At 49.7% G+C, this 25,430-nt stretch overlaps 1 protein-coding gene across 9 annotated transcripts; it reads left to right on the forward strand.

Moving 5' to 3' along the window:
* Nucleotides 1–1,997: 1,997 nt before the first annotated feature.
* On the forward strand, nucleotides 1,998–25,010 carry USP28 (ubiquitin specific peptidase 28). Of its 9 annotated transcripts, none has more exons than XM_081334147.1 (27): nucleotides 1,998–2,073; nucleotides 4,974–5,051; nucleotides 5,692–5,806; nucleotides 6,202–6,307; nucleotides 6,697–6,859; nucleotides 7,302–7,388; nucleotides 8,156–8,293; nucleotides 8,573–8,646; nucleotides 9,417–9,473; nucleotides 9,708–9,784; nucleotides 9,940–10,088; nucleotides 11,949–12,076; nucleotides 12,187–12,282; nucleotides 13,072–13,233; nucleotides 13,514–13,632; nucleotides 14,214–14,284; nucleotides 15,270–15,498; nucleotides 16,174–16,365; nucleotides 16,836–16,975; nucleotides 17,109–17,294; nucleotides 18,057–18,152; nucleotides 19,075–19,253; nucleotides 19,511–19,589; nucleotides 19,933–20,012; nucleotides 20,810–20,933; nucleotides 21,854–22,049; nucleotides 23,518–25,006. In XM_081334147.1, the coding sequence occupies exons 1-27, from the start codon at nucleotides 2,014–2,016 to the stop codon at nucleotides 23,691–23,693; spliced, it is 3,357 nt and encodes a 1,118-aa protein (XP_081190273.1). In that variant the 5' UTR covers nucleotides 1,998–2,013; the 3' UTR covers nucleotides 23,694–25,006. The 9 variants fall into 9 exon arrangements, with proteins under 9 accessions (XP_081190273.1, XP_081190274.1, XP_081190277.1 ...); XM_081334149.1 differs by having other exon boundaries at nucleotides 2,012–2,073; nucleotides 3,139–5,051; XM_081334150.1 differs by lacking the exon at nucleotides 1,998–2,073 and adding an exon at nucleotides 2,103–2,120.
* Nucleotides 25,011–25,430: the final 420 nt, after the last annotated feature.

Raw genomic sequence — 25,430 nt, forward strand, 5'->3', positions numbered from 1 at the left:
CCCTGGCAGTGGAGCCGAAAATGACGGGAATGATGACAGATGTACAAATTTAGGGAGAGGGGAGGAAAGCAAGCTAGCTTCCCCCTTTCTCTCCATGCCACATCTGGACAGGAAAGGAGGGGGGAGGGGGAGAGGTGGGTGACAAGGCCTCCCCCTCCCCAGCAAGGAGGATTAGGTTGGATTATTGCTAACAGAAGCAGCATCAACAGCTCCCCAAGTGGGAAAACATGCCAAGTGGGATCTGCCAGGAGGTACTTGCTGATTTACATGGCTTGTAGGTTGCCCCTGCTCGGAAGCCAACAAGGTAAACACACACACACACACACACACACACACACCAGGAAAGTCAGTGCATTAGCATAATTTTCTTTCAAATCTGCATGCCGTTCCAATTCTCCTGTTCCGTTTGTCCTATGCTTTGCACATGTGTGAATGTGCAATCCTCCCACCAAACTTTCCACAAAATGAAGCCTGTTGCCTTTTTTGGGGTGGGGTGATATGGTTCCAAAGATATTTTAACTCTCTGCCAAACCTGGGGAGGGGAGGGGCTCAAGCCTGCTCTTCTCTGCTTGGGGGAACAAAACAGGCAGGTTCAGAGAATCGGGATTGATTCGGGTTTCCTTTGGAAACCGCATTCCAACGCAGGGCCTGAATTTTATATTCTTTTATTGTTGTAACGGGTTGTGGTCTGAATGATGCAAAATGCCAGGGCATTTCTCCGCGTCAATGGCTGAAGACCCGCCACTCAAAAGAGGGACGGCCCTATTTGCAATTCTCCTTTGGGAATATTTAGGCGGGGGTCCCAGGCGATGCTTATCCTAGGGGCGACGCTTCCGTGAGATCCACACAAATGTTCTCCTAGGTTCGCTGCAGCGTTGTGGTCTTTACTCAGCCAACCAGGGCAGAAGTCCTGTAGCCGGTGGGCCGCCGTCCCGGGAGAACCGAGCGGGTCTCCCGGCGTTGCTGTTTTGGCCGGAAAATCGCGGGATTAGCGAGCCCAGGACTAATTCTGCCTCGCCCGCTATACGGAAGAGAAAGCCGGGCGACGCGGTTGGGCCGCCCCCGATCCTGAAACGCTTGAGCACGATGCAGTCTACCAGGCCGAGGGTGGGCTGGATGACCTCGGAGGCCCCTCCTCACCCGCCTGCAAAAGAGCGGCTTTTCCGAAGGGGGGGGGGGCAGGCCGAGGCAGGTCCCCGCCGAGCAGGGGCAGCTGCCAGCGAGGGGCTCGGCGCTCCTTCGGGGCCCGGCAGGGGCGTCTCCTCCGCGGCGGCCAACCGGAGCGGTTCCCGATCCCCGCGGCTGGGCGGGCGACCCGGAGCGCCCCGAGAAGAACGAGGTCAAGGCCGAACCGAGAGGCGCAGGGAGGTCATCCATCCCACCCCTGCAAAGCCCCCTGGCCACGCCGGGGAGGGAGCCCTAAAGGGCCGGCACGAAGCGCCCCGTCCGTGGCTCCCCCAGCCCCGCCAGTCAGAGGCGCACGTCGGATCGCCCCGTGGTGTCTTTTCCCCCGACTGGCTGGTTGAGACCCAGGGGGCTTCCTCCCTGCGCTGCCCAGAGGGAGCAGCCTCGTCTAGAGGGCCGCTCTGGGGCGCGGCCCGAGCGGGGAGGTACAAGTTGGAAAAGTTGAAAAGGAGCGGTGCCGCGCTCTCGACCGGTCGGTCTTCGACCTGCTTCGGAGGAGGAGCGCCTCAACGGGACACGCCCCCGCTCCTGATTGGATCTCAGAGCCCCGCGCTTTCCCGCGCTCCCGAGGTCTCCGCCCACATCCGTCACGTGACTTCCCCTCCACCGGTCGGCGCCCGTCGACCTGGCTGCGCTGGCCTGGCCGACGGCGGTGGGCGGGGCCCTCGAGCTCTCCGCGAGGGCGGAGCCGGGGAGGGGGCGCGGCCCAATCGGCGCGGCCGTCTCCTCCGCTAACGGTGGGCGGGGCCGGTGGGCGCCCGTTGAAGGGGCGGAGCCGCAGCCCCGTCTCGGCCTCTCGGCTCCGGCGGGCGAAGGGCCGGCGGGAGGATGACGGCCGAGGTGCAGCAGCCGCAGGGCCGGGACGAGCGGGCCGCGGGGGCGGCGCAGGTGAGGCAGCGACCCCCGCCCGGCCTTTCCCACGACAGCCCCGCCAGGTGGGCCGGGACCGCGGCTCCCCGTCCCCCCCCCGGCCCTTTCCCCCTTGGGCAGGGGCAGGTCTCTCTGCGGGGCAAGGCGCAACCCCCTCCCCTTAAGCAGCCTCCTCCCCCCTCCCCCGGGGACCCCGCCCTGGTCGGGGGAGCCCCTGATGGCGGGGGGGGGGCGTCCCTCGCAGGGGGTCTCCCTTAGGCCCCCTTGGCACACACCGGTCCTCGCCTCCCCCGTCCGGCCAGGCTGGAGACCCCCCCCGGTTACTTTCCCTCTGGCCCCCTTTTGCCACCCCAGCCCCCCAGGAGCTGCCCGGCCTGCGTGGTGCATGAGCCCCTCTTGAATCCTGCTGTCTTGAAATGGCGCTCCGGCTCTCTAAGAAGGCTGAAGTTGATATTTCCTTTTTAAGCGAAATGCCCACACTTTAAACCAGCCAGTCGGAGGACCCAGATTGTTGGGGGCAATAAGCTGACTTTGTAATAATGCCGCTTGGGGGTGTGTGTGAAAGCCCTAACAAGCAGGCATATACATAGAATGAAGGCTACTGCTAAGCTTGTAAGCCGCCCTGAGTCTTCCGAGAAGGGCGGGATATAAATGGAATAAAAATAAAAAAATTCCAGCTTTGGGTGCCCAAGACAAAAAAAACCTTCCCAGCTTATCCTTGTTGACAAAAAGTTGCGGTGGCCACACCCCGAGTTGTGATGAGGGAGCTGCTACCTGCCCAGGAAGGCAGTTGCATTAGTTTACCCCGAGTTGCCTGGGTCCAGAGCTGGGAGGAGCGGTCTTAAGGGGATTGGACGCTTTTGGTACCTACCCAGACCCAATACAAAATTTAAACAAGTCTTGTTACAATTTATTTAATGTGTGTGCTGCAACTAGGAAAAAATGAGAGGAAATATTAAAATATTAGAATAATAACTTTTAACATTTAAATTGACTTAAATTTGACAAAGGTGGGAAAGCAGGGAGCAAGATAGGGGGGGGAGGGAGATCAAGCCTTATAATGATAAATGATTATTTTCACAGGACCAGAGAGAACTCTGGCAGATCCCTGGTGCCTCTGCAGGATGATGGTCTTCCTAGTCTTATAGAAATGGGTCTCCAAACAATATCAAATCCAGTAACGTGGATCCAATTTATATTGTACCCCTATGGTATTTTGTAACAGTTAAATGATTAAAGCTGGTGGGGTGTTAGTATTTGGGTAGGATAAGAAAATAATCTTGCTTGAGGGTCCAACATTAACCAAATTCTTCATGGAATTGCAGGGCCCGCTAAAAATTGCAAATTTTATCACTTCAAGCTCCCAGGATAAATACAGTTTAGCCTAAGTTGTGTCACCCACTCAGTCCAATTGCCATCTTACCAAGAATTGTTCTCAGTAGCTAGCTATTTTTGCTTGTAGATTTTATTTAAGTTGTCTAATCATATACTTCCAAGGAATTCTTGGGATAATCGTACTCTGAACAACACACTGAGCTCTTTAGATATTAAAGAAATTAAAATTGCAGGTCAGATAATTAGAAAATTTCTTAATAGAACAAGTAGCTGTTATTGCCAGTAGCTGAGATAGAGGATCCTCACAGTTGTGTTTGTTGGAATTCTCTTTGCTTTTGAGCCTTTGTTTTTTTGATATCTGTGTTCTCTAAAAATAAGGGTTTTTGCAAATAGGTAGGCATAATGTTGATGCTAGGCCAAGCATCAATAAGAATTTTCTCCGTTTTTTCTCTAATGAGAAATGTCGTCGCTCATTTCTTTTTTTAAGAAAAGCTTCAGCAAAAGCAGAACAGGAATTTAGGACCTGTTTGAAATGTAATCTGGAATTTGGCCGATTTGAACCTAACTTAGATGGTGCTCTGCCATTGCCCCTTAAACTCTGGTCTGCTTCCCGGTACCTCTTAACATTTTCTTTTAAACGGGTTTGTGCAAATGCCAATTTGCTGATTAGAGCGCCGTTTTCAGTGGGCTGCATATCCAACACCTTGTTGTAAATGAGAAGTGACCAGCCGCCATGGCATGCAGAGCCGGCTTAAAATAGCTTCTCCCAAAGCTCTGCACGTTCTTTGGGCTCCTTGTATGTCTGTGTGCAGCATCTGCCAGTGTTGTGGGGTGGAATAAATACTCGGCTTCCAGATTTGGGGGAGAAAAGGGCCTTTGGGCTGGTGTTTCTCATACAACAGCTCTCCTTCTTCTTCCCTCCGAATAATAAAGTTCTAACTTGCCTTGAAAAAGAAAGGGAAAGACGGTGCTTTGTTTTAGGAAGGCTCCTTGGCCTTGAAAAGATGCTCAGGTTGTGTGTTTTGGTTTCCTGAAGATAAGTAGTCCTCTCGGTTGGGGTGTTTGGATTTTCCTGCAAAGGAGACTCGAAACATTCAACATGGAATTATTTTTAGCCAAGCCAGGTGTATCAGGCTAGGAGGATCTTACTGAAAGAGAGAGAGGGCTTTCTTCAAAGAATTTTGTTTACTTAATCCATTTAAATGGCATTTGTCTTACTTTTGCGGGGACTTTGGCTACGTGCTGGTGATGTCACGAGAATAGGGGCACCCGCTAACCAAGAGTAACCATGTTCCTGACAACATAAGTAGTATCGATGCAAAGGGGATAGGGTTGGGAGTCTGGTGACTTCTTCTGTATAATGTGGGGCCGTTTTACTTGTTTTTATTGGTTGCAGTTGTGAATGGCCTGGAATTAAATAAACAAAAGCCTTTGTTCAGCCCATTGGCACTTGGAAAGGTCTTCCAATCTATTTTTAAAAAAGATGCTTTCATGTTTTCTTGTTTTTGTTACAGGCCTTGCCCTGCTGTCCGCTCTGCCTCTTCCCTTTCTGATAACACCCTCTCTCTCCCGTTTTAACCCAGACCTGCAGTTTGCTCCTAAGCCAGCTGAAAGAGATCACGGGCATCCACAATCCGCAGTTCCTCCAGGCGGCACTGAAGGTTAGTCCCCTTTGCTGAAATGGGATCCTTAACCTGCTCCCCGTTAAGAAGGGCGTTGGATGATCTGTCTTGAAATTAGTTTAAAGTGGGCTCTGGAAGGCAGACCCCCACCCACCCCCCACCCCGCCACCGTTGCATTGCCATCCACTCTGTTTCCAACTGCTTCTCTGCTTGTTTTGGCCCTTGAAATCCAAAACGGGCAGCCCTTCTCTCCCGGAGGGGTTGCTCCCAGCCTCGACAAACAGTGGCATTTGGACAGCTGTCCACATTCCTTCTCCAACACGCAGCTCTGCTCTCTGCTCTGCTCCTGCTCCTGCGATTCGCAGCCAGTGCGGCCTGGTCTGGAGTGTGCGTGGACTCTTCCCGCATGGTATCTGAAATCGAACGCCCAATTTGAAATATACTTTTTCGTCTTCCTTAAAGTTGTCCTGCTCCAGCCACGAACTAGGACAATAGGTTTAACAAAAAAATCCTCTAGAGCGGTGCTTCTCAACCTTGGCAACTTGATCTATGTGCGCTTCGACTTTAAGAAGTGTAGACTGGCTGGGGAGTTCTGGGAGTTGATGTCCATACACCTTAAAGTTGCCAAATTGTGAGAAAGACTTCCTTAGAGCAGCAGAACGTCCTTGTTTCTCCTCAGGCTGCAGATGGAAACCTCATGCAGGCGGTTGGCTTCCTCACAGAAGTCAGTGACCGAGAATCAGAGGGAGCCCCCACGGCTTCCGACTGCGAGGGACGGGAAAGACAGGCCGCCGGTGAGCCCTTGCTTTTCTTCATAGACTTTTCCAAGGAAGGCTGTGTGCAGACTGTGAAAACCTACACAACGCATTCTGTCCCTCTGGGATGGAGTCCTTATAAATAGAACCAGAGACCAGCAAGGGCCTTTCAGCTCTCTTGCTAAGCCCCGGCTAGCGCTTCTGGGATATAGTGGAAGAACAGTTCTCGGAAATCTCCGTCATCGTGGCTAGGCTGCGTTGAGTCACTTTTGCTCTGGAGGGTGAGGATGACATGCAGAGCCAAGCAAGCAAGATGTCAGTGAATCACCAAGGGCCTTCTGATTTCTCTCGCTATTAAATGGCTTCTTTGGGTGGGGAGATGGAGCATTTGAACTGCGCTGATGACTAATATAGGCTCCTGTCTTGATTTCCAGCTCAGGATGAGAGCTCCCAAGAGGAGGCTGATCTTCAGGAACCCGCTCCTTCGGATGGCCAAGATTTCTCAACCGGGAAGAAGGATTTTGCTGCAACCATCAATGCGTAGGTCATTGTTTGGTTTCCCACATTCTTGCTGTGGGAACAACTCCCATGCTCCTTTCTCTCCAGTAGCCTTGTTCCACTCTGCCCCATCCAGGTTGCTGCTCTGTTTGCACGCTTCCGATCCTCACAGGAGAAACGTGGCCAAATGTATTCCAATCAGAGTTTTCCATTTTCAGGAAATGTCCAGCTGACCAGCATAATCTGTGTTCCCAGCAGAACAGGCTTTTCTGGAGGGCCAAAGTCTACTGAAAGAGGGATGACAATTATCCTTTGGGGATAGGCGTCTTGTTCTGTAGTACCTTATCGAGATAGATGAGTTAGCAAAGACGGCTAATTGCTTCTAGCCAAAAAGGCCGCCTTGCAGTTGCTGCCATTTCTGTTTCTGGCAGAGCCTGCGAGCCGAGCGCAGCCGAAAACAAAAACCGTTCCAAAAGGAAACGCTGTGAAGTTTGGGGAGAGAGCACCACTCAGCGTGACTGGCGGCGGGTCAGCAGATGGCCAGTTGGGATGAAGAACATTGGAAACACCTGCTGGTTCAGTGCAGTCATACAGGTAGTTCAGGGTGCTGATGCTTTTCTGGGTCTCTGCTGGCATTGGGGCTCCATCAAACTCTTGCTCAGCCACTTTAAGATGAGTGGACTTCAGTGGGCTGTGGAATTCTGTGGCTGAGATTAAGCACCACTTCTCTAATTAACCACTATTTTTCCTCAGCTGATGTAAGAGCTAATTAGTTTAGGCTTCCCTGCCTGCTTTCTGTCCCTGGGCTGGGCTTTAAGTCGCTTAGTGGAGCACGTAGAGGATGGAGAAAATGGTGCTTACCTGTTGGGAGGCTGCTGTGGCCATCCCTGGTCTCTCCTTTGGCTGAACTGTTACGTAGACTCAACATACAGTCGGCAGTGGAGCAGGAGGTTTTATTTATTTATTTATTTATTTTATTTAGTTATATTTATATACCGCCCTATTCCCTGAGGTTAATTCCAGGGGTGGTTGTCAGTCTCTCTTCCAGCTGCCAGAATTCCGGCACCTGGTCCTGAACTATTCCCTGCCGGAAGCTGTGCTTGACAACTGCCGCAGCCGAAATGTAAGTGATTCCTGGGTGACGGGAAGGGAACTTCCCTGTTGTTACAACAGGGCTGGCTGGACACTGACAGCCTGCAGGGGTGGGAGACAGTTAAAGGTGAAAGCGGGTTTCTGATTTTCCCAAAGTTTTTAAGGACTCTCCTGTGTTCAGAATCCAAAACACAAAAGCTATGCCAAGCTTGCTGTGATTCGATGGCATGATTTATCAGGAGTCTCCAATTTTTGTTTTCTCTAACAAATTTCAAACCTTTTTGACTCACCCTAATCACGGTCTGAGCCTCTGAGGCTTCCATATGTTAGAATACCACTGCTACCTGTTTTGGCTTTTTTACTACAGTTTACCTTTTGATTAAATGATCCCAAATAGCTTTAAAACCAGCTTGGCAACCGGATGTGCGGTCGTGAACTCCGATCGAGAGAGACGATGCTGGAGTTTCTGGCCAGCCCATAAAGGCTTTCTCTTGAATTTTTCTGGCTGGCAAATTTGGAGAAAATAAACCGGTGGGGTGCCGTTGATTAGCCCAGGTTGTAACTAGAAGGGAGCAGCCCTGGTCATGCTGGTTTCTTTCCTCTTGGCTGCAAAGCCAGCCCATGCTAATCCATAATGTGCCCTAGTTAGTTTTGGCTTAGATGGTTTCTAAACGGAATCTGGGTTGTGTGAATTGTGCACCACCAGTCACTCCAGCAGATACAACTTCTGCCGGTCTGGTACCCGTTCTTGGCCTGTTCTTTCTCTGCTTGTTTATTGCACCTCTTGTTGTTTTGCAGGAAAAGAGGAACGTTGCATTCATGCAGGAACTCCAGTGTCTCTTTGCTTTAATGCTGGGAACACACCGCAAGTTTGTAGACCCGACGGCCGCCCTCGAACTCCTGAAAGGGGCTTTCAGGTCTCCCGAGGAGCAACAGGTGAAGTTCTTCCCAGGTCTGGGCGGCCACCTGGCCCGGGATCACACCTGGACCACGCTGCTGCTGCTGCGTTTCTCACCCTGGGTGACCTCAAGGCCCAAAATTTCCCAGCCTGCAGAGAGATTTAATTTGAAGGCAGTTCACAACTCTAACATACAGAAACGTTATAAATTTAAAGTCATTTTAAAATTAAAAATTGAAGTCATCCAGCAGAGAAAACCGTTCAGGGTAAAGGTCTCCACAAAGTAACGTTTGACCTTCCCTCTGTCTCCTTTTTAGCAAGATGTGAGCGAGTTCACCCACAAACTCCTGGACTGGCTTGAAGATGCTTTCCAGCTGACGGTGGATGCTGAGTGAGTCTGAAGGAGCTTCGGTGGCCATTTTGTGAAGCTGCCCAGTTGCCAGAATTTGCCGTGAAGAAAATTAAAGCCAATGCCTGTTTGCTTTCCGCTTTGTAGGGTGGTGTGATTCTCTCTGCTACAGCAAGGTGTCGAGGCTGGGTGGGCCTGTGGGCGAACCTGAATGATGTAAAAGTATATTTCTGACCTCAAGCAAGTTGACCTGTTCCGAGCACCTGAGTTAAATTATCAGGGATCCTGAGCTCCAATACAGTTGGCTTGTAACCCAATAAACGCTTGAAACTCCTGAGGTCTCAGCTTTCACACCGGCTCACTATGGCTAAAGCACTGTACATTTTAGTGAATTGACACAACATCCCCTCTTGTATGGCTGTTTAGGACCTCCCAGGAATGGTTGAGCTCTGGCTGAATTCCTGGTTGTAGCCGGCAGCTCTCTGCCTATAGGAAGCCCACGTGTGGGGAGAAGGGTTCGAGTCTTCTCCTCTATGAGGGCTTGTCGTGGAAATGGGGGACCCCTTGAAGGGAAGAGCATATTGCATTCTCAGCTCCCATCTGCCACCCAAGCTTGCTGAGATCCAGACGAATCCCCCAAAGGCCAAAGACGGGGAAAGCGCATTGCTTAGCTTCTAAACAAGACACCTTGGGGATTAGCCTTGTCAACCTGTTTTTTTGAAAAATGGTCAGTTTGCTTTCAGAATAACAGAGGTGGAAGGGACCTTGGAGGTCTCCTAGTCCCTCAGGCAAGAAACCCTATACCGTTTCAGACAAATGTTTGTCCAGTCTCCTCTTGTCCAGTGTTGGAGCACCCACAATATCAGGAGGCAAGTTGTTCCACTGATTGATTGTTCTGCCAGGAAATTTCTCCATAATTCTAGGTTGGAACTCTCCTTCATAAGCTTCCCTCTGTTCCTTCTTGTCCTTTGGAGAAGAGGCTGACCCCCTCTTCTTCGTGGGGGGCCCTCACGTATTGGAAGACTGCTGTCACCCCAGGTCCTCCTTTTCCTTAAACTAGGCGTACCCAATTCATGTTCCCTTGCTTTCTCCTTCTGTGGCAGGAATTCCCAGGACAAATCGGAGAACCCCATGGTTCAACTTTTTTATGGGACTTTTCTAACTGAAGGGGTTCACGAAGGTAAGCTGGAAGACCTTGCAAATTGTCATGGAAGTCTTCTCAGCGCTGTTGCTGGCTCCTCCGGTGTTTTTCTACCCCACTTAAAAGGACAATCTGTTTGGGATTTGGTTTTGTTCTTCTTAAACTGACAGCTGTCCCCCCCCTCCCCTATTTAGGCAAGAGGTTTTCCAAAATTGAGACCTTTGGCCAGTATCCCCTGCAGGTTAATGGCTACAAGAATTTGCACGAGTGCTTGGAAGGAGCCATGGTGGAGAAGGAGAGCGAGTCGGACCCTTCCAAGCAGACGGTGACCTATACGCAAGAGGTTAGTGTTGCGGCATTTACACAACTCACAGGAAGCCAGAACAGACTTGATAGTTAACCAACTTGAAAACATAGAATATGATGTACGAGCGCAGGCTGGAGTTGAGGGAATGTTGTGGAATGACTTAACGGCATGCAGTGTGTGACCTTTATATTTCATGCGTTGAGTCTGGAGTGCGAGTGTGATAAAAATATTTTTCTTTCTGTTGAAGCCTGCCCATAGCAAAGAGCCAGTGCCTCTTATTTTCAGGGGATAAAACTACAGTTTTTTATTTAATGGTATGCTTTTTCTTGTTTGTAACTTTGTCTTGTATCTGGGTATATGTGGCACTCTTTTTTTCACTCTCCAAAAATCATCTACTGTAACGTAATAAATCCTAAAGCGATCATGTTGCGTACATCTGATATACTTGGAATCTGTTCAGAACTATCCTAGTTTGCTTCCTGCGGCCGGCTGAGGAATTCTGGGAGTTGAAGTCCAGGCTTCTTTGAGTCCCCAAGGTTGAGAAACACTGGTGTAGCGAAAAGAAAAGAATTCAGGATTTGCACTCTTCCTAAATCTGCCTAGGAGATGTTCAGTTTGTGGTCCGAAGATCTTATATATGGAGAACATTTAAAGCATCCAAGAAACTTCAAAGGTGTTTTTTCAAAAGGCAACTGGACAGGATCCCACCTTCCAGCTGGAACTGATGAAGCTTCTTGGATGGAGAAGCGAAACAATTTCAAAGAAAAAAACTAAGAAAGTCCAGTTGCCTTTTGAAAAAGCACCTTTGAGGCCAGCCTGGCCTGGATGACTGAGAAACCCCGTAGGCATCCGCCCACGGTCCCTGTGGGAAGAAGCGTAATAATTCAGCTTTCACGTGGGTCTCTAGGGGAATCTGAAGGGCTCCAGCTGCCCTGGGAAACTTTGAAAATGGGGGGCTGGCTTAGTTAAAGGAACTCATTTCATTTCTTCTTCAGCGATATAAACAAGGAACTTGGGGAGGTTCTCCCGAATACGCTGGAAAGAGTAAACGTTACAGCACCTTCTCATAGATGCCGACAGGGCAGACTAGCTACAAATAGCTTCCGAGGGGCGGTGCACTTTTCGTCACAAGGGGCCCGTCTGGCAGCAGATGAGAGGAGTCTATTAAAAGCTGGAGTTCTTGGCCGGGGTTTTTCCAACAGGGCTTGTAGAATTTCAGTGAAACTGTTCTCATCCCGTGTTTGAAATGGTTTTGTAAAAATTAAGGAATAGTATTGAGGGCAGGAGTTGGCTCTGGAGTACCTGCGAAGCAGGTTGCAAAAGTCCCTCTCCGCTTTTGCGATCCTCCAGAATGGATGAGCCTTTGGCTTTTTAAATATATTTTGAGAGGTGTGGAAAGAAAGTGGGAATGGGGAGCACCAGGTTTGCCCCTTAAAACTTCCAGCTCTTCCTAAAAAGCGTCTTGGCCCATCCATTTGCAGCGTGCGGTTCTAATTCAGTGTTTCTCAACCTGGGCGACTTTTAAGACGGGCGGACTCCAACTCGTATGTGCTGTGCTGGCTGGTGAATTCTGGGAGTTGAAGTGCGCCTGTCTTAAAAGTGGCCCTGGTGGAGAAACACTGCTGCCAATCAGTTGAAGCTCCGTACATCTGTTTCCTGCTTAGCAAGTGGTTTGTGAGAGGCCTTAACTACCTTGAAAATATACTGATTTTTCACCAAAGCCATACAATCAAATTTGCTGAACTGAAACAGTGATTCCTCTTTTTCTGGGTCTGGCGTGAAATGGGATCCAAGTGATTGTTTTTCTTGCTTGTATATGGAGAACATTGTTAATGGGAAAAAAGGCGGTTTATAATTAGCATCCATGCATCTGATTCTGTTGCATCTCTGTTTCAGCGCTGGTTTACAAAGCTGCCCCCAGTCCTGACCTTTGAACTTTCCCGGTTTGAGTTCAATCAGTCCCTCGGGCAGCCAGAGAAGATTCACAACAAGCTAGAATTCCCGCCAGTCATTTACATGGATAGGTAAAAAAAAATAAAAGCTTTGTGGCTTGAGACTTCCAAACCTGCAAAAAAGATATTGTGGGGTTGCGTTAAGAGAGAGCATGCAGCTGTCAAAACTATGTTTCCTTTAGGTTCATGTATGGCAATAAAGAAATTATTCAAGCTAAAAGAGAAGAGATCGGGAAACTGAAAGACCAGATGACTCTTCTACAGCAGCAGCTGGAAAAGTAGGTAGTCTTCCTCAAACTCTGAATTTTTCCTTGCAGATGAGATGAACTGAAGCTCAGCCAGCCGGCATCTCTCTCCCACTTTCTGGTCAGGGACAAGAGCCGAGCTTGTCTGTCTGTCCTTGGACAGGGGTATTGGGAGGAAGCTTCTTAGAAGCCTCTACCCATGTAGATTTATTTTAGATTTTCTGGAGAGCTGCACAAGGTTGTTCTTCGGATATACAACAGCCAACCTGCCATCCCTTTCGGCAGCTGGCCAGCCCATTCTCTCTTCGACTACCGTAATGCAGGCCCGGAAGGAGAGGCTTCTGTCTCTTGTACCCTTTGAAGAATCTGTTCGAAGAGGCCCAGGAGCAGGACGGGAAAACGGGACTTCTATCCAAAAATATCAGTAGTCAACCATGACTTAATATTTTCCCCATGTTCAAGGGGCAAAGGAAAATAAACCTTTTATCACTGGTGTAGTTTTGAGCCCTGGTGGCGCAGTGATTAGAATGCAGTATTGCGGGCTAACTCACTGCCACCAGCTCGATCGTGATCAGCTCAAGGTTGACTCAGCCTTCCAGCCTTCCCAGGTCGGTAAAATGAGGGCCCAGTTTGTTGGGGGCAAATATGCTGACTCTGAAAACCGCTTAGAAAGGGCTGTATAACACTGAAACAGTATATAAGTCTGTAAGGGCTGTATTGCTATTGCTGTTTGATCCCCTTGAAGGGGAAGGCCTTGCTAAGTTGAGTTAGGGAAGACTGATGATTTTGAAGTGGGTCTGATGATAGTTTGCTCCTAATTAGGTACCTGAGATACGGTTCCGGCACAGACCGCTTCCCCTTGCCGGATATGCTGCAGTCCGTTCTTGAGTTTGCCAGGACCAAGCTTTCCTGCGCAACAACTACAACAACAGCAGAAATGAAGGCAGAAAAAGAATCCTCGGAAACTCGTAGCAAGCCAAGCAGGTAAAACTGGGCCAAGCTTGGTGTGGCTTTCCATCCAGATTGAAGCAATCAGATGATAAATCCGATTGTTTTGCCTCCTAGAAATAATGCCGGTTTGGGCGTGGGGGTGTGGGGGGAAGGTCTAGAAACTCAGAGAAAAATGCATGTAGGTCCCGATCAGCTGCATTTTTAAAGCCGTCCTCCTGATTTCCATCTTGTTGCCACCTCTGGCTTTTGAGGAGCGCTAGCAGCCCAGGCGGAGAGGCAGCAGCTGACTGAGCCCCTCTTTCCCTCCACCCAGGCGCCCAGGGGAGACGTCAGATGAGCCCCTTCCTCCTCGGGCCGTCTCCGAAGATGAGATGAGTCTGGTCGTCTCCTGCCTGCAGCAGTGGAGGGAGGAGGTTGAGCAGGACATGGAAGGTCTGTGCCCAGAGATTTCACATTTCATTCAAGAGTTGCTGTTTAGCAGCCGAGATTTTCCTGTTTGCATAAGGTCTGATTTCCATCCCATTCTTGCCCGAACTGGAGAAGGTGGCAAGGTATCGAGGCCATGTGCCTGTCACAGTGTTAAGTCTCTTTTTTTTGACGTTGGTGGGATGCGATCAGGAAGTCATAATAACTGATCTCCCTCAGAGGACTTCACAGTTTTCATGGTCAGGACTAGGGCTGAAGTTTCCTTGGCAAAGGACGACACCTTGTCTGGCCAAAGAGGAACATCTTCAAAGGCCTGAATCATCCAGTTCACCTCTCTAGATCCAGCCATCTTTCGGGGCCAGCCTCTCCCTGAATTTGAGCATTGCCCCAGTCTGGCTCCGGGGAGGAGACTGGGTCCTTTGCCCTGCTCTCCACAAAATGTCCTGACATGCAATTGAGGACCACTGTGATCAGTCCCGCATCTCTTAGGTGGAGGCATCTTTAGAGATTGGTAAAGCAATTCTTACCTTTTCTTTAAGAAAATGTAACTGTTGCTCGCTCGCTTACTGTTTTGCTTTGATTCACAGACTTGAAGACTTCCATGCTGACGCTTTCTGAGTCGATGGATCATGTCTATGCTGATCCTCAACTCTGCCAGGTAGGGTGTCTTCCTGGTTGTATGAGCACTTCTGACCTCGTACTGGCACTGGTTCCCCAGAAATAAAATCTGGTCATATAAGAGAGAGATTCATGGTTGAATGAATTAATACTTTCCATTTTTTCCAGAAAAGGTAATTTGTTCCTCCATATAAAATTAGCCTGGATTTCTGGTTTAATTTGGGAATACCTGAGAATTCAGACTCTATATTCTCCTACAAACAATGACTTTACCTTGTTTTTGAAAATGATTTGTTCAGGTCAGTCATAGCTAAACTACGGGCACCTGTATCTGTTTGCTGTTTTTTTTGCCACGCATTGAAATGCAAGGTGGAACTTCCGAGTATCATACCTGGCATGGTTGGTTCACTGTTGTCTCTCAAAAGAGGCTGAGCATTTTAATGGAAGAGCTGGAACCTCCTGGTTTTTGCCTTTTCTCTCTAGTACACGGGTCTCCAAACTTGGCAACTTCAAGACTTGCGGACTTCAGTGCCCAGAATTCCTCAGCCAGCCAAGATGAGGAATTCTGGGAGTTGAAGTCCACAAGTCTTAAAAGTTGCCAACTTTGGAGACCCCTGGTTTAGTACATAGCGAAGAGGAGCTTGGGCGTGTTGTGGATTGTACGGTGTTTTGCTCTTCCATCCCCAGCAGGATCAAACGTCAAGGTCCTGTTTGTTGCAAGAGTTCTCTCTGACGAATGACTTCCACCGAGTGCCACTCGAATGGACGTGTCATTGGTAGCTGGCCTTGGCCCTGACTGGTCTGGCCACAACGGTCTCTGCAGCCCTGCTTACCAACATCTAAAGCCTTGTTGTTCCCCCAGGAAAGGAATCTGCGCTAAGCCTTGATTATATGAATGGATCATTCTTAACAGGCGCAACAGCTGAGAATTTGCCTCATCAAATCTTCCCCCGGTCATGTTACTTCACCTGCTATAAATAAACCTGAGTAACGATGGTGTCTGCGTTTGTGTGTGTGTTTTCCAGGTCCCTTATCACTTGCATGCCGTGTTGGTCCACGAAGGCCAGGCCAATGCTGGCCATTACTGGGCCTACATCTACAGCCTGCCTCAAAAGACCTGGCTTAAGTACAACGACATCGCCGTGACAGAATCTTCCTGGGAGGAACTGGAAAGGGATTCGTTTGGCGGCTTGAAAAATGCCAGCGCCTATTGCCTCATTTATGTTAGTAAGAAACTACCACACTTCGCAGCAGGTGAGGATCTGAACTCAGTTCTTGGTGATGCCTCTTCCCTCTTGGGGGCTGGAGACCCCTGGGTAAGTTAAGTTAAGAAGGGCTGCTTGAGAAGAGCTTTCCTGTCCTCTGCTTGGGAGTGGACCATGGTCTCTTCTTCGGTGCCTTTGTGGAGGAGATACGCATCCCTTGAAAGGAATGGGCCTTCGGGAGAATCTGTCTCTCCATCCTGGTTCTATGTATTTGGGATGGAAGCAGCCTCACTTTAGTTCCAAGAGGAATAAACTTAGGAGTCGGTAAGCAGTCTGGGGCCAGTTGGGGACGGCAGGGCAAACCACTTCTGGAAATGCTGCCAGGAAAACTGGGTGAACTTGTCCAGGCAATTGCCAGGAATCGAGACTGACTCGAAGGCACAAATATCCGTAGAGGCAGTTGCGAAGGCAGGAAAGAGATGGGACTCTGTACTCTTCATCTATTTGGTCCTGGACGTGCACACAAGGCACCACTAGTCCCTTCTCAACAACTGGCCTTTGATGCTGGAGACCGTATGTAACCATCATGACGGCTGGTAGCAACTTGTAGCCCCAGCATCCCAATATAAGAGCAAAGGGCAGGTTACAAACCACGAAAGTTAACCACGTGTCTTGCTTGTTCAGACGGGCCAATGAGGACCCTCTGCTTATCTTTCTTTGGTAGATTACGATGATGGGCAACCAGAGAGAGAAGTAGAAGTGCTGCCTCTGGAACTTCAGCGTTACATCGAAGAAGACAACTGGAGGGTAGAACAGGAGATGGCTGAGCTGGAAGAGCAGTCCTGCAAAATGGCCCAGATAGAGCAATCCTCGGCCCCTGTGGAGCCCCAGAACCTATCTTCTGACTCAAGCCAAGGTGAGGAAAAGGCCCGCTCCGTTCAGAAACCCTTCTGCCTTTGCCTTCTGATACCAGCAAACAGGGAGCGAAATTGCAGGCCAGGAAATGATTGTCACGCAAAACGGCATAAAGAGCTTTGATCAGGCTAAGAGAAACACATTCGTGGGCCTGTGAGCAGAGAAGAGCACAAGACTCTCTATGGGTAAAACGGAGGTGACCAAAATGAGTGTGAGTCCTAGCTGGGGCAGGCTCCTAAATTTACATTTTACTGTCTTGATTTCCCCTGAATCTTCCCTACACTAAATGTGGGTGCTGTTTAGTAGCTCCTTTTTTCCTGGAAGTCTTCTGGAGACTAGCCCAGTCAGGCTTTAAAAATACCAGCATCCTTTAGCTGCAGATTTGGATCCTGCCAACCTCAACGGCTCCCCGTAATATCTTTGGGAAAGCGTAAAACCTGGGCAATTCCTCTCCGCTCTTTCTCCTTCCAGAACACTCCTTCCCCTGCGAGGGTGGGGCCCATTCACTCTCCTCCGAGCACGCCGTGATGGCCAAGGAGCAGACTGCCCAAGCCATCGCCAAGACGGCCGATGTCTACGAGAAGGATGGCATCCCGGCTGCTCTGGATCAGGTGAGGGTCCTCCTCGGCGGTCCTCTTCCTGCCTCTCCTGCTCTTGCCCTCCTTGCTGCTGCTCCTCTTGCCTTCCTCTCACTGCCTCCTTTTCCTCCTCTCTCCCCCCCTCCCTCCCCCGGTGCTGCCGCAGCCCAAGGAGGCAGATGCAGAGAAGGCCCCCTCGGAGGAAGGCAGCCCCTCGGCGCAGGCAGAAGAGCCCCAGGAAATGGGGCGGATGGAGCCTTCTGCCCCACCCAGCTCTCAAGTCTCAGAGGTGGAGATCCCCAGTGTGGGGAAGATCCTCGTTAGGTCAGATGCGGACGGCTATAACGAGGAGGTACCGTCTCCGCTGGGGCAGCCCTGGCAGTCAAGAGCTGGGAAGTGGGGAAAACTGGACGAGCCGCCCCTGCCTTCCAGAGCCTCCCAGGGTTTATTTGCAAGAAGCTGCCCAGCCACGGGCCCCGAGAGCTGTTCTGTTCCTGACGGCCTCCTTCCCCAAATGGAAAACTTCCTCTGCTTTCCCATGTAGTTGCACTGATGGCTGGCTATCGACATGCAACTCAGCTAACGTCATGCGGCATAGCCGGGTCTGCCTGTAAAATGCGATGGTGCTGTAGGGAGAGGCTACCTGGCTCCTTATTTTATCGCTTCGGGTTATCTGTGTGGTCCGTAGTGCTCTCTGTGATCTAGCATTATATTTCACGACCCAACGAGGTAAGGTCATCAGTAGTGGAAGTGCAGGCCCCACTCCCTTTTAGCACTGATGATGTTACCTAGTTGGGTCATGAAATGTCTGCAAGATCACAGCCAAGCTCGGAGAATCCCAAGGACCCCACTTTTCAGTCCTGAGCTATAGAGATTTTCTTCTATCAGTTGCCTTCCAAGGATCTGGATACGGGGACCCACCCAAAGAATATCCTCTCTAAGCTGAACTCAGCTCTTTTGCCAGTGGGATGATGGAGAGCTTGTTTCAATCCAGCCTTTTTCCTCCCTCCCCCCCTCTCTCCCTCTCCCTCCCTCTCTCTCTCTCTCTCTCTCTCTCTCTCTCTCTCTCTCTCTCTCTCTCTCCCCTCCTCCTCCTCCTCCTCCTCCATGGCAGGTGATGCTTAGCCCCGCCATGCAAGGGGTGATCCTGGCCATTGCTAAAGCTCGTCAGACCTTTGATCGTGATGGGTCTGAAGCAGGGCTAGTCAAGGTAGTACTTTACATCTAAGCGCACATGTCTGTTTTTTTTCTGCCCACAAGGGATGAGGTGTCTTCTCTGGCTCGGGGGGCCATCTGCTTAGTTCCCTTTTTTTGTCTTGGGATGGGATGGGATGCAGGAGCAGGTGGTGGCCACGTGGCCAGCTGGATGCAGGAGTGGTGCTTTTGTCCTTTGGAGGGAGAGTTTGAGGCTTAATAACCTTCATCCGGTAGAGAAGAGGGGACGTTCCTCCCTTATTAAAAGAAATGGAAGCCAGAGGTGTTTGCTCGCTCTGCCTGCTAATGCCTGAGCCCGTTTCGTACTTATAAAAAATTCTAACTAGGAAAGGTTCATCTTCCCGGCTGACATTCCAAAAATCTGGAAGTCTTCTTGATTCAAAGCAGAAAGCAGGAGTTATCCAACTCCTTTGTGGAAATCCTTTCCGCAGTTAGAAAAAATAAATCTTCAAGGTAAATTTCACGTATTGTTTATTCATCTGTCCAAGATCACATGCACCTTAAGGTGCCCCTTAGCATCTGAAGGGACTTTTACAGTTGTAGCAATTCTAGACACTTAGAACACATCTGTGCTATACAAGCAGCCTTCTCTGATCAACACTGAAGAGCAATAAAGTAGGGAAACACCAAAAAACAAACCTCTAAAAAAAAGCTATCGTAGACCATCATAAAGGGTAGCCATTTCCTCTTTACGACTGGAACAGATTACACGTTCAGGACGTTTGTTCATGCTACCAACTTAGAGATTCCTGGGCTTTCTCTGGCGCATCCAGCAGGTTCCTGTAGATTTCCTGTCGCATGTCAGGGTCAGAAAAAATCTCCCTCCCCTTGAAATCAGCTGCAACACAAAGGGAGAATCTGCGTTGTGGATTCATAATGAGAAAGAATGGTAAAGTTTCGATCACCGACTTCCCCAGGCATTCCGTGAAGAATACTCCAGACTCTACTCATTGTCAAGAGAGACCCCAACGCCCCAGAGTGACCCCCGCCTTCAACACGTCTTGGTTTACTTGCTGCAGAACAGCGCCCCCAAGCAGGTGGTGGAACGGAGCCTCCTGGAGCAGTTTGCAGACAGAAACCTCAGCTACGATGAGAGGTTGGTGCAAAGCCAGCGGAGAGGGACGCCATACCAAAAGAAGTGATTTGTGGCCCACGGTTGACCTTTGGGGCCCGTGATGCTCTCTGAGCTTGGCGGTTTGCTTGCAGGGGTTTCGTTAGGGTTGGGACGTGCACAAGGCATAAAGGAGCCATCGTTGCTGGAAAACCACTTACCCTCAGCTTTGATGGAAGCAAATTAAATTTAAAATGTTTGTCTGGATTCCCACTGTTCCTTCTCTCTGTTCTGGGAAACAGGTCAATTAGCATTATGAAGGTGGCACGAGAAAAGCTGAAAGGAATTGGCCCAGATGAGGTGGACATGGAAGAGTACAAGGTAAGAAGCCCTGACTTTCAAACCGGACGCACAGAGACAGAGCGTTTGTGAAAAGCAGGCTGGCTCCCGATTCTCTGTCACAGCCTGCTCTGTTGAAATAGCACTTGTGCTGCTGCTGCTGCTGCTTTCCAGAGTGCCGGCTGAGCGTGTCCAGCCGCTCACCTTTAGCCGCAAGACGCCCCTAAGTGGAATAATCGACCTTGGCTGTGGCTTGGCGTCACCTGGGGAGGCCAGAGACCGCTGGGGCTGCAAGCCACGGCAGGGCAGGGCAGAAGCACCACGAAGGGAGGGGAGGAAGTTGAACGCAACCACCGCCTGGCTTCTGTTTTCTGTTTCCGGGCAGAAATGGCACGAAGACTACAGCTTGTTCCGCAAGGTGTCCGTTTATCTCTTGACCGGGCTGGAGCTGTATCAGAAGAACCAGTAAGTTCCTCGGCTGAGATTTTGGGCCTGTTGAGTTGCTGTTTTGACAGACACACCGTGTAAGGTTGTCAATGTGTTTTGCGTGGTCCCGACAGTGGGCAGAGTTGGGTTTGGCCTCCGTTTTATGCACTTAACTGAATCGTCGTGCAGTTTTGTACAATATGAGGAGAAACCACTCAATTTTAATAAGCGATAATGAAAGTTCTGTTTTGTCCAGAAAGCTGAATCTGTGTGACTCCAAACCCCTTGAGCATTCTCATGAGAAATTTGTTGGGAACAGAGGCAGGCTGTTCAAATTCCTCCTGCACTTGTGCAAGGCTCTCTGAGGTTGCTGGTATTTAACCTTCTGCTACTCCTAAAAGGATCAAAACAGGGATGTATTTCTGGTGATTTTAAGTTCAGAAAGACATTCTAAAACTTCTTTACTTCACTTCGACTCCCATTGATAAAGCCTTTTACCTCTAGAACAGAGGTCCCCAGCCTTTTGGGCACCAGAGACCACCGGTTCCGTGGAGAGAGGTTTTTCCACGGACCGGAGGGTGCGTGGTTTGGTGTGCTGCCTGCATCCCGCGGATGGGGCTTTGCTTGTTTGTGTGGACCGGTTGCTGGCATGCCGCGGCCCAGTACCGATCCACAGACCGGGGGTTGGGGACCCCTTCTCTAGAATAAACCAAATAAAAATGATGGTCCGAGGGTGGAGCCGTTGTGGGCCATCTGACACCGGATATGTTTGTATCCATCCATCACAGTGACCGGACATGACGCACACACCCACCCTTTTTTCTTGCCCTCGTCAGGTACTGCGAGGCTCTGACCTACCTGGTGTACGCCTACGAGACCAACTCTGTCCTGCAGGCCAAAGGGCCCAGCCGGGGCGCGGACTCGGCTCTGATCGCTCTTTACAGGAGGAAGTGCCTCTTGGTGGGTATTCAGGGGACCCCTCCCCTCCTCCCCCCTCTGGGGAGCCTGTGGATCGGAGGCAGAGTTTTCACATCATTCCTCTCGCTGTCGTCCGGGTTTAGGTTGAAAATGGGATATTGCCAAACGCTCCTTACATCGCCGTAGCTACAGGCAGTCCCCGACTTACAACAGTTCATTTAGTGACCATTCAAAGTTACAACGGCATTGAAAAAAGGGACTTGTGACCATTTTTCACACTTACGACCATTGCAGCATCCCCGCGGTCACGGGATTTACATTCGGAAACTTGAAAACTGACATTTACGACAGTTGCAGTGTCACGTGATCCCCTTTTGCGACCTTTTGACTAGCAAAGTCAAGGGAGAAGCCTGATTCACTTAACGAATGTAGCCAGAAAAGTCATGAAATGGGGCAAAAGTCTCAACAAATTTCTCAATTAGTAACATAAATTTTGGGGTCAATTGTGGTCGTAAGTTGAGGACTGCCTGTCTTTTAAAAAAGATCGTATCAGGTGCCTGCAAATGGTTATCCTCCCAACTTGCCCCTTTTAATTGAGAAGTTGTTTAAAATTTGGAAGCACACACCAGATAGACCAGTTTAACTTTGGGGTAATTCTTTTGGCTATTTCCTCCCCCCCCCCCCCGGCAGATTCTGTATGCGACAGGCTCTCTTGATGGCTGGACTTCGACTCCCAGAACTGCCCAGGCGTCTTCAAGCGGCCACCTTTGACAAACGCGGCCCTAACTGGACTGTGTTGCTCAGCCTTACTGACCTTAAGAGGCCTGGCTGGCTGGGGAATTCTGGGAGTTGGCATCCGGCCGTCTTCAAGTGGCCGAGCTTGAGAAACTGCTTTCTAGAAATACCCAGTCTCAGTTGTGCCGAGACCCTCACCAGCCGACTCTGACGGTGCTTTGCTGCAGAGGCTGAACGACGCCGCAGCGGCCCTCTTTGAAAGCGGCAACGGGAAGGAGGTGGACGAGGGGGTGAGCGTCTTGAACGAGCTGGTCATCCCTTGCATGCATCTCATCATGAACAACCACGTCTCCGGAGACGACCTGGATGCCATTGAGGTCATGAGGAACCGCTGGTGCGCCTACCTGGGAAAGGACGTGGGCGGTAAGAAACGTGTCCTGGGCGCGATGCCAACTTTCTTCTACCTACTTTAGTTGCCTCTCTGTGTTCTCTCTGTTTACCTATTGGGCCCTCTGATCTTATCCAAATGCAAGCAAGAATAAAGACGGTAGGACAGTGGGGAAGGGGATGCGGAGAGTGCAAAGTGTAAATAGAAAACAACAGAAAGAAAAACATTAAACCCCCATTTTTTTCCAGTGTGGTAGAATAAAGGTAATAACATTTCATCCTCCACTTTTTAGTTTTGCATACTTAGAATACACTAACCATTTCTATCGCAACAAACTTATCTGATCAGCAAATCAGGATTGCATTTTGTTTTACCTGTCAGAAGCACAACATCTAGAAGCAGTTTCCAAGCAGAGATAAAATTGGATTTTCTTAATTTGGCCACCTCTGCTAGCTCTATCAACGCTGCAAAGGTGGCGAAGATGATGGAAGATTGGATTTCCCTCTGGGGGGGGGCACTTTAGTCAAGGTACATTCTGTGTTGTTGATAGTCCTGGATGTATTCAAATCACGGACCTGGACTTTTAAGAGGAGAAGCTTGTCAGCTGATGGTTACTCCAGTGCAAGCAAGTTTGAGTGGCTTCCTGGATTGAAGGAGGGGGCATGCCTGAGCTTGCTTCTTGGTGAGGAGTTGCAGCAAGCATTCTCTGTGCTGTGACCTGAAGTGGTTAGGTGCACATTTGTGCATCCAGGATAGTACTTACTCCATTTTCATGGCAGCAGGCTGAGCCTGGTGATCCAGTTGCTCAGCTGAGCCATCAAAAGTGCAGCCCGTCAAGTTTTCTCACAGAAAACTTGAGACCAGAAATCGTACAGAGGGAAGGCAGGTGGCTCTGCAGAGGAAAGGCTTATTCTTGGGAACAGAAACAGCTAAAGAAAATACAGTCATCTGGAACCTTAAGCTGCTGTATTTTTTATTTTATGTAGACGTTTGTATAGCTGCCCAACCCACTGAACGCAATTCTGGGTAACATACAACCAACCAACCACTAAAACAATACAACAAGCGTTAAAACAATTAAGCATAAAGAAAACCCAGATTGTGGGGGAATAAAAACCACCCAAAGACAAAACAGCCATTTCACAAGCTCCCCCTCTCGGGGTCTCTGGGGTTCCTGGCAGCGATGGGGCTAACCTCCCCTTGGGGTGTTCCAGAGGGCAGGAGCCACAGCTGAAATAACCCCCCCCTTTCCAGGTTCCTCTAGGTCAGGGGTAGGCAACCTCGGCTCTTTTATGACTCATGGACTATGAGTCATAAAAGAGCCGAGTTTGCCTACTCCTGCTCTAGGTGAAACTCTTTGCCAGTGGGGCCTGCCACATGCCTCTCCTGCTGGACCCGAGGGACCGGCAGAGGTATCTCCCCCATCTTATGGAGCTACTGAGAAGCTACTTCAAAGGGCCCAGCTTGCTGGTTTTCCATAATGTTCTCTTTCTTCCCCTGCAGAGAAGCTGCAAATGAAGCTGGGCGAATTTCTGCCCCGCCTGCTGGACTGTTCTCCGGAAGGAGTGGTTCTGAAGGAGCCCCCCAAGATCCGCCCCAACTCGCCCTACGATCTCTGCAGCCGGTTCGCAGCCGTTATGGAGTCCATTCACAGGGCCTCGGCGGTGGCCGTGAAATAAGGCAGTGAGCCTCTCGGCTTAAAACCTGGAGGCCCCTGAGCCCCCCAGGAGTGGAATCTGGGGGGGGCTCCTCAAGGAGAGGGACTGTGCTGAAAGACCCCACTTTCAGCCTATGCAGCGATGTGATGCATGTCTAGGGAAGAGCTGGCAGGTGTGGGGCTCTTGGACATGTACCAGTTGCATGCAGGCAAGGGTTTTGGAACGCCCAGTGAGTTTCCCCGTTGTTAAATGATTGACTTCAGTTCCTGCAAGGAGCTTGTGGGGGGGCCTTTTTAGAAGAACTCTGCCACTTTAAACTAAGCGTTGTATATAGACAATTCCATCTTGCCGAGTTGGTGCTTTATCTGGCCAGTGGTTTAAGGTGCTTCTGGAGAGCATTCTGTGTGGACCCCTTGAACGTTAAAGGCGCCTGCCTGCCACCCGTGCTGATCTCTCGTGTGTTCATTTGGCACGGCCGGCCTCCGTGGACGGATCAGCCCACAGCAGTGCCACTGATTGTGAGGAGGGCTGTATGGAATACTGGCGAGGGGCCCTCGACCCTCGCTGACTTTCAAGCCTAGCAAGTTCAGGCATAAGTCAAGTCATCGCCAGGGGGTTAAATAGCATGTGGGGCAGTTCTGGTAAAGGAACGTGTAAGCCAGGTTGACTGGCAGTGAGACAATACATGTGTTAGCAGTCCATCTGCTCTCTTAGGCAGCCGTTCTTACGGGTGAGCCACTTGGCATGCAGCTGCTGCCCTGGCTGCTGGTTTAGGAACTGGCATTTGTGCCAGAGGAGCAGGAGGAGGACAGTACTGCAGAACCAGCAGAGGGCAGAGATCAGAAGCAGCTTCCTTGAGCCTTCCCCCAAATAATTTCTTGAATGTCAATCACTGAAGTTTAATTACCAGAGAAGTATTGGCAAAGTGCGCACTGAAGTCAGGATAAAACCAAGTTGAATAAATCACACTTTTAATGGTTATATTTTTCCTCAAGATCTTTTAAAGCAACCTGTTTTTATTAGAACGCTAACAAATTGAGATGGAAATACAAATCTGATGACATTTCTGGTTTCAAAGTGCAATAAATATTACCCTAAAAATATTTGTACTTTTTTCTATCCTTGAAAAATACAGTGTCGTCTTCTCTTTCAGCAATAATTTTGAAGCCTTAAGGCCTGCCCCTGGCAGTTATTTCACACACTAAACCCAACAAACTCTTAATTTCCTTAGATTTAGGGAATAAATAAATGGCTTCATCATCTCTGGCTATAATCCTCAAAGAAGTTGACTGGTTGCAGATTGCAGAAGGTTGAATCTAGAACTGTTTTGAAGTTGAAAACTCTTCCTACGTGACTTCTCTATCAAAAATGGTGGTGCAACAATCCAGCTGTTGTGTCTCCTGTTGATGACAGGTTGCCTTAAGAAGGCATCAAATTCGAAAGGAAAGTTCACTGAACAAAACAAGGCTCACTGCTGAATTCATCCGTGGAAGCTCACCTAATGCCTTGGTTTATGGATTGCTTCCTTCTACCCCCTTCTGAAACAATTATCAGAGTATCCCAAAGTCAGCTCAAGATTACTGATCTGTCTCTTATGCAAAGTAAAAGAGTTCCAATTTCTTGTAAGCTCTTAATTGCTTTTTTAAAGCCTAACAATGCTTGTTGAAGGGACCTTTCTTTTGCAGACATTCTATCCTCCTTGACCAACATTCCTTCCATCAGTAAATGGGATGTTTTTACATCATTCTCCAAAAGATT

The sequence above is a fragment of the Vipera berus genome (genome assembly GCF_964194415.1).
Source record: "Vipera berus genome assembly, chromosome: 8".
Classification (NCBI taxonomy): Eukaryota; Metazoa; Chordata; class Lepidosauria; order Squamata; family Viperidae; genus Vipera; species Vipera berus.

Excerpts from the sequence above, each read along its gene's own strand:
- USP28 (XM_081334147.1), top strand. The coding sequence starts at position 2,014 with ATGACGGCCGAGGTGCAGCAGCCGCAGGGCCGGGACGAGCGGGCCGCG. Across the intron at positions 6,308-6,696 it reads TTTGCTGCAACCATCAATGC|AGCCTGCGAGCCGAGCGCAG; the intron begins GTAGGTCATTGT and ends TGTTTCTGGCAG. Across the intron at positions 17,295-18,056 it reads CGGACGGCTATAACGAGGAG|GTGATGCTTAGCCCCGCCAT; the intron begins GTACCGTCTCCG and ends CCTCCATGGCAG.